The sequence below is a fragment of the Caloenas nicobarica genome, chromosome 13 (assembly GCF_036013445.1).
Source record: "Caloenas nicobarica isolate bCalNic1 chromosome 13, bCalNic1.hap1, whole genome shotgun sequence".
NCBI lineage: Eukaryota > Metazoa > Chordata > Aves > Columbiformes > Columbidae > Caloenas > Caloenas nicobarica.
In genome coordinates this window covers 7,198,483-7,206,535 of record NC_088257.1, presented here as the reverse complement: position 1 = coordinate 7,206,535, position 8,053 = coordinate 7,198,483, and the positions used below count along the sequence as shown (strand labels likewise).

At 46.8% G+C, this 8,053-nt stretch overlaps 1 protein-coding gene across 1 annotated transcript; it reads right to left on the bottom strand.

Moving 5' to 3' along the window:
• Positions 1–824: 824 nt before the first annotated feature.
• RBM22 (RNA binding motif protein 22) lies at positions 825–7,874 on the bottom strand. The gene is made up of 11 exons (XM_065644165.1): positions 7,740–7,874; positions 7,031–7,084; positions 6,057–6,086; positions 4,911–5,043; positions 4,677–4,777; positions 4,352–4,524; positions 3,593–3,793; positions 2,981–3,145; positions 2,476–2,564; positions 1,815–1,946; positions 825–1,139 (listed from the first exon to the last, which is right to left on the bottom strand). The coding sequence occupies exons 1-11, from the start codon at positions 7,791–7,793 to the stop codon at positions 1,009–1,011; spliced, it is 1,263 nt and encodes a 420-aa protein (XP_065500237.1). The 5' UTR covers positions 7,794–7,874; the 3' UTR covers positions 825–1,008.
• Positions 7,875–8,053: the final 179 nt, after the last annotated feature.

The following is an 8,053-nucleotide window of genomic DNA, read 5'->3' as shown; positions in this document are numbered from 1 at the left end:
CAACGGCAGGCTCCATGCAGGACACAGTTGCTCCTGGACAAACATTAGAGTTGGAGCACAGGAAAAAAAAAAAAAAAAAGTTTCATGTCTTACCAAAGTAGGACAAAACGAGATCCATCTCACAGTTAAAGAGATTGTATCCACAGGCCTCAAAAGCCCCAGACATGCTCCAAATATCCCCAGGACAAGCTTTTGCACCTGCACTGTGTCCTCGCCCTGCAGCTGTCAGCACTGCAGGTCATGGGGCCCACTGGGGGGACTGTCACCAGTCCAGAACCGGCAACCGCCAAAACCAGGCAACCGCCAAAACCAGGCAACCGCCAAAACCAGGCAACCGCCAACCTGCGGCTCCATGTCACACCCACACTCCCCGGGGGCTGCTCACACGACCCAATGATGGCTCAGGATGGGCAGGATTACAAGTGAAGCATCAAAAAAGGTTTTGTTTTTTTGTTTTTTAAGCAGGAAGACAGGAAAAGGGATGGAGGGAGGAAAATTCTGTGGCAATAGAAAGGCAAAGCCATGGGTCTGGCACCTCTGATAAGCTTGTTTTTCAGCTCTTATTGAGTCCTGGTTTAATACCTCATTAAAATAAGAAGTCGTTACCTGACGTAGAAAGAGCCTCTGGTTACATTTGAACAGTCCATAGTGTTCAGACTGAGGATATCGAATGGGCTTGGAAAGGGTTTGGTTTTGTTTTTCCAGAAGTTTATTTCAAAAGTGTGCCAAGGGGATACATGGCTAGCACTGTAATTCTGGTACACCTGATCCACGGAGCCCCAACAGCCCTTCTCCATCTGTCCCCCACCCTCCCACCCCCCTGCACTAAACCAAAGACCTGGGATGTACCAACCACCCCAGCAGCCAGTGGAGACACGGAGCTCATCTCACCCAGTGTCTGCAAGCGGGGAAATAAGGCTTCGCTAGCTCACCCACAGCTCGACAAATGGCGCTACCATGGTAACTATAAAATTACATTTACTGAAAGGACGAGGGTGGCAGGACGTGCTAGGGGCTGCTGTGCTTCCCTGCGTGGGCACCCATCCTCTGGGGATCCTGGGATGGGTAGTGGATGGGGCCCGGGGCTCTCATGAAGGGAGGTGGAGGCCCCATGGCATGGAACATGTGTGGTCCGAAACCTGCGGAAATAAAGTCAGCAGCTTCAGAACACGCAATGCAGACGTAAAAGTACCAACAGAAAACAGCTGGCTTACAGCTGTGCCTTAGAAAGGTGCACACCTCCCATGATTCCTCAAATCCCCCAACTCTTTCCCCTCTTCCCAGTATAACTGGGGGGCAATCCTCACCCAACACACACCCGTCCTCACAGATAAAAGCTGGTGGGGGGACTGGACGGGTGTCTGTAACACCGATCTAAATGCTTTCTACTCAAATGTGGAGCAAAGCAAACACATCCACAAGTCTGCTGTCCCACAAAAAAAGGGGTCTCTGGATAGATAGACAGACACAGCCAAACACAGGCTGGCGTTCAAACAGCTGCAGAATCACCCTTTGAAGTTCAGGTTCATGTGGCATTTATATAGCCAGCAAAAGCACCAAGTAGGTCTCAGCAACCAGTGACAGAGATCTCTGACACGTCTGAGAATTTGCGAGTGAATACGTAGCACAAGAGGCAGCTCAGTGTAATTAAACTGTGCTGACAGCTCATTTTAGCTCATCAGTTACATTGTATGATCAGGGATGAGGAAAATGAACCCAGGGCATGTGTCAGTGCTACAGCACAACTGAGTGAGGAGGACTAGATCATCTAACGCCATGTCAGACACCCCCACTTGAAGGGGAAACACGAGTACCTGGAGGTGGTGGCGGAGCAATGCCAGGAGGAGGTGGCAAGGCGATGTTAACCACGGCTGGAGGGCCGCTCGGAGGTAGGTTGAAGTAATTTGCAGAAGCCTCCTCTTCTGCAGCTGGAGGAGGGGGGAGAGCTGCGGGAAAAGAACACAGTGGTTATGGAAAGTCTCTCAGTCAAGATATGCAGAGGTATCTGCCTCCAGAGAGGAGGTACAGTCACTTCCTTCACAAAGACAAACTGCTGCTACTACTGCACATATGAACTGGAGCGAGAAGCAGGACCACCCTGAAACTCCAGAAGTCACTTCACTCAAAACTGGCTTTGCTTTTCCTACCATACAACACTCAGTGGATTAGGAAAACGTTAACCAAGCTTTGAAAAGCATGAGTCACCAGTATCTCAGACCTAAGTAACTTTAATTCAGCTTTAACTTTTCACTCATCACATAAAGAACTCTCTTTTCATCAAGAATTTGCTTCCAGACAAAGCTTGCCTCCCATCCCAGCTGGATCTGCCACAAACCTGCTGTACGTAACTGCTCTGGGCTCACCAGTGCCTCAGCTGTCCTGATCTTCGTTACTGCTCCCAGGGGTTTAACACCAGCCTTGCTCATGGAAGCAAGTCAGCATCAGGTATTTCAGAGAGAAAAACAATTCTCTTACCTCCAGGAAGCCCTGGAACTGGCTCCAGCTTTATACCAGATTCTGTAGTACCTTCCTTGTCCTTTTCTTTTCCTCTTGCTGCCTGTGACCTATAAAACAGAAGTTTGAGAACAAGAATGAGAAAAACAGGATAAGCAAAGATTCACACCACAATAGTTTCACGTTATCTCATCCAGATCCAATGCTTCACACCAAAGGTGAAAAATTCACAAAACATCAGAGACAGCTGGTAAAAAGTGTGCAAATGGCACTTGCAGGAGACAGATTAGAAGCAAAACTTCAGAAACTCATCCATAACGCTGAACCAGGATACCCCTTACACAATTTGTGCAATCTCCAACTCAGACCCCACTTCTGAAAGAAAACCAAACTGTAAAAGCACTCCAACTATTTACCAACTGGGTATCTGCTCCAACTTAACATACACTCCCGTCCATCAAGGCTGCATAAACTGAGTGAAGAACCTTGTGGCAGCATTCTCAAGGCTTCCTTCCCCCACACTCACCTTCCCCATTTGACATTCAGCCTGCGACCGTTGACAATGAGTTTGTTGAAGGATTTCTCAGCAGCCACCTCCGCAGCCTGCCGGGTGGCAAACTGGATGAACGCGCACTGCTGCCGCTGCACCACAGTTATCGTCCGAATCTCCCCAAACTGGTAGAAGTGATTTCTGTGGGGAGGGAAAATAATTATTACGAAACCTCACTCCTCCAAGCCACACGGTGCAGAGCAGAGCAGGACCTCATCGTGTGCTGAAATACACACACTCAGATCCTTTCATTTCTCCATCTTAAATTCAGACTAACCATTAGAAATCAAGTCTCTTGCCCCTCTGTGCAATTACAGAGCAATAAAAACTCTGCAGCTGCTTTTCCCAGCAGCTAGCTAGAGAGAAACTATGGGACTTTCTTGTAAGAAGTATTTGAAATGTGCCTGTTCATCTGTTCTCCAACAAGCTGGCATCACTCTGCACTTGGTCCACCAACTAGTTTCCCATTAAGGAAAACAAAAAAAGATTTATTTTCTTTCCTTGCAATAGAGATTTCCTCACTTTAAGATGAGCAGTAATCAAAGCATCAAATAAAAAGGCAAGGGCAACACAAATTCACCAACACACCTGAGATCTGATTCAGAGATAGTATCTCCAAGCCCTCCAACATAGAGGGTAGTAATAGTCTTGTCATCAGGGGGGTCTAGACGAGGCATGGTTGATGCTCGTTTCAGAAGTTTATCAGCCACAGGATCATTAATTCCGTAGTAACGATCTTTGATGTTCTGATCAGCCAGAGGATCGTCTGGATCTGTTGGCTTCTCATGCCTAAGGTTCAGAAAACAGAGCATTTCCTAACACCAGTCACAGCCACATTGGGTTAAATAAATGCTGCCTTCCCCTCTAAAGGCCTCTGCTCGCTTCCTTTGCTTAACCCTGTCCACATAAGCACATCAAAAAGGGGAAAAAAAAAAAAGCCTGGAGAACTTCAATTGCAGCCAGGACTGTCTTGAGCTCTGAATGAATGGCCCTTCTGACAGCTCAGCGTTCAGCACTACAAAACACAAGAGCTGGATTTCAAATGGCCTCTTGTTCAAACACAAAGATCTCTGATTGAGGGGACTGATGCCACGAAGAGAAAAAATGAACTATGCAGAAGAGCTGCAGTCACTGCTTTGGCAAAACACTGCAGGACCAGGCAGCTAACTCCTCACAAACCAACTTGCTGCAACAAAGACTCGTTCACTGGTGCCGCGTGCCAACCGACTGACCCCGCTCCTGGTGTTACAGGTCCTGTCTGCCGCAGCATCTGTTGCTCCTCGAACGCCCCTGGGGAGCTGTGTCTGACCGCGGGGAACAGATTAACTGTTTAAGCTGTGTCTGTACCTGTAGGGACACTCTTCTCCTCTCTTGCATTCTCCCTTTACCCAGAAGGAACAGATGTGAGGACGGTTACGTTTATAGTAAGGAGTGGTCCGAGCCAGCTTCAGCAGCATGTCACTGGTAGAAGTAGCTTTTCCTAGCGCACCAACTGGTCTGGTGCCATCAGAATTGGATATCTGAACAGTAGTTAAAACATAAATAATTATGTATATCACACCATTAAAAACTAATGCACGGAATTAGAGCAAGTGATTTAAGATAAGCCAGGTCATTCCTCCCCTTTACACATACACACACACAGAGTGTGATTACAACTACGTTTTCTTACCTCTCGTTCCATGTTCTGGGTGTAATACTCTTTATTAACGTCAGACTTGGGCATTTCATCCTTGAGGGAGAGTCCTGCATCCCGGACTTGAATAGGCAAACCTAGAATCAAACAAACAAACAAACAAAACACCAACAAATCCACATTACACCTGCGCATTTGAAGACATTTCACCAACTTCCATTTCAGAGGCAAGCAGACCAGCTGCTTCTCTTTGCATTTTTTGGTACACACCATATTCCAGGTCAAGCAAGCAGGTTTGACAGACGTTCTTCAGCTTGCTGCATGTCTGGCATACTTCTGTTTTCTTGAAACGCATACGAACACCCGGGCACCAGCGAAATACTGTGAAAGGCCTGGCACAAATCTAAAAGACAAAGCCAACGCTTGTATCACTGTCACACAGCAAAGTTACTGTGCTGACTCTTGCACAGAAACTCAAAGTCCAAACACATCTAATATCTTTAAACTGTAAATACAACTTCTTCATCTTTGTGCTAAGATTCACATCTCAAGAAATATTTGTTTCTATTTGGTGCCTTTGACAGGAGAAAATTTTAGAAAGGTTTTTTTCTTGTTGTTGTTTTTTATTTACTTACTTATTATAATAACCCAAATGCTGAAAGTAGATCTACTCAACAGCAAAATAAATTCTCCTTCATTCTAGGTGATGTCAGTACAGAGCTATTAGAGATAGATTACCAGTTACAAGTAAATTGGTCACCGGTGTAGCAGCAAGTCCGGTGAGAGGTTACAAGACTTTTAGTCCAGAAGCAGACCAGTGCTGGAATGATGCGCCTGCTTCTGCTGCAGGTACCGTTTGAGGAGAAGAAGGAAGATTTCAAAACCTGCCTTTTCCCTCCCTCAGATGGCAACTTATAAAAGGGGCAAAAAACTGTTTTAATTTAGCACTAAATATTTCTTGCTCTTTCAGAAATAAACGTGGCTTATTTCTTAGCCAGCTAACGCAAACCACTATGTAGCCATGAACGACATATTCATAGCAAAACCTAAACTCCAGTTATTTATGCACTACTTATGGGTAAAAATAAACTTGCAAGAGAAAATATGAGATCATTCAAAATGCTGAAATACCTTCAAGCATAGTACAACATTCACAAAACCTAAGTCAAATAAACATGAGCAAATCCTAAGTCTGTATGAACAGCCTTCAGTAATTTTATTATTTTAAGACCAACTGACTGTCTAACAAAGCACACAGTCGACTAACCTAAAAATTTATGTAGTTACATAAACATTTTAAGTTGTTAACCCAGATAAGCACTTTTCTGAAGCAAAGACTTTTTTTAACATAAAAATTTATTATTCCTAGATGTGTGCCAATTTAGATGTTCTTTCCTCAAAAGTCAGCAAACATACCTTGCATTCTTTTCCATATTTTTCTTTGGTCTGAAATATAATAAAAACGATAAAAGAAAATATAAAACATCATTACTTCAACATAAAACGTGAAACATATCATTGATGTTATAGCACAGGGGTTTTTTCTTAATTACACTGCATTTAGACTCACCCATCCCTATGTTTTGGGTTTACACCTTGGCAGGTCAACAGGACAAAAAATCCTAAAAAGCTTTCAATCCAGTTTTGATTTAGAAACTTTAATTAAAAGCACAGTTTTATAAGTCTCACCTCAGGTACAGATGAAAGGTGAGGATGAAATGGAATATTAATAGCTATTTTTAAGCAAAGATGATGTTACATGAAGCAAGTGCATGAAACAAGCGGTTTTTGAAACATCACCTATACTGGCAGCAGGATTACACTTCACAAAAATGTCATAGTCTCTCTCAGCAAACTTGGTGGAATTGAAATGTGATAATCCCAGTGTCAGTCATACGCAAATGGACTGAGCACAGAGAAAAGCAACAGAAGAGACCAACTCCTGTGTGAAGGACACCAAGGTAAACACACAAGGATTTAAATTACCATCAAGCAGCCTTCATAAGGCAGTTTTAACTTATTTTTACAAGCGCATATTCTTCACATTTCAGAAATTCCACTATTAAATATTTCAACAGCTGAATGTTCCCCATGTCACATGATTTACCAGTACCGACGCTGTGCTTTCTAGTATTTCCTGCACTCCAGACATCGGACTGTATCATCTCACTCTCCTTTTTGACTCATTTATTCTTAAATCGCACACCTAACGCCATGACATCGCATACCAACAATGGCCAGAAGCAAATAATGGTGTGCAGAACCAATTATGAGGAGTGCACGTGCACCTCAGCATCTCCTGCTGTAGCCAGGCTTATTTTAGTCCCCAAAATCCAGCAATTCTAGGGCCAACACAGAGGAAAGGACCGTACGGTCGAACGGGCACGTACCATTCGGATATATGGGTTTTCTCCAAGGCATGTCTGGCACAGGATGGGGAAGTCCTGAAATGAGCAAGAAGAATTAAAAACATGGATTTGCAACAAATTCTCTCATCATAACAGCATTCAAATTACACTCTGAACTGAGCTAGACTAATAAGACCGCTTAAAAAAACATAAAAAGACTAATTCAAAATGAGCCCCTGGGAGAGCTACAAGCCATGACCCAAGCTCATATTACGAAAGACCCACAACCTGCCAGATATTCCAGTCTGAAGCAAAACCGAGACAAAACAACCAAAAGCATCCTCTGGAGACATCAGCTGTTCAGTGACGTGACTGCAAGAGCTGACACCGCCCCCGGCGTCCCCCAGCATCTATTGTCCGCACTGTGCCCACCCAGGAGAGGCCTCAGCACTAAAGAACATGGCCCGACGGGCCCAGATCAACCCCCGCAGCTGCCGTGAGGCCTCCCCGGTTCCCGGACACCCCGAGCCCCGGCAGAGAGCGGGGGGAACAGGGCAGGGCGCTCCGTCCTCCGGCGCCGGGGAGCCGCGGCAGCCCCTTCTCGGATCCCCCCGCACTGCCCGCCCGGCCTCAAGCGCCGCCTCACGGCTTTGTCCGGCCCCCCGCCCCGACACCCTCCCGGCAGCGGAAGGCCCCGCCGCCCAAGGCCCGGCCCGGCCCGGCCTCTCCCCCGCCGCTCCCCCGGGCTCACCGCGTCCTCCCAGTTCTGCCGGTTGTAGGTGTTGGAGCCCAGCGATGTGGACATGGCGGCGGGCCCGCTCCGCTCCGCTCCCGGAAGCCCCGCGCCGCTCCGCCCCGGGAGGCGGCGGGAGACGGAAGTGACGCCACTTCCGCTAGTGACGTACCGGGGAGGAGAGCAGGGAGGCGAAGCGGCGAGGTCGCAGCGCGTCGCGCGGGCGGAGGGCGCTCTAGGCGCGGAGAACCATAGAGCTCAGGCAAAGGCGCGGGAATGGGCGGGGCGAGCACAACCACTGCGAACAGGGGATGGGGGGAGCGAGACGAGAC

Bases quoted from the DNA above. Each gene is read 5' to 3' on its own strand.
- RBM22 (XM_065644165.1), bottom strand. From the start codon at position 7,793: ATGTCCACATCGCTGGGCTCCAACACCTACAACCGGCAGAACTGGGAG. The intron at 4,525-4,676 runs GTAAGAAAACGT...ACTACTGTTCAG, and splicing joins CCCAGAACATGGAACGAGAG to ATATCCAATTCTGATGGCAC. The intron at 1,140-1,814 runs GTACTCGTGTTT...TTATTTCCGCAG, and splicing joins TGCTCCGCCACCACCTCCAG to GTTTCGGACCACACATGTTC.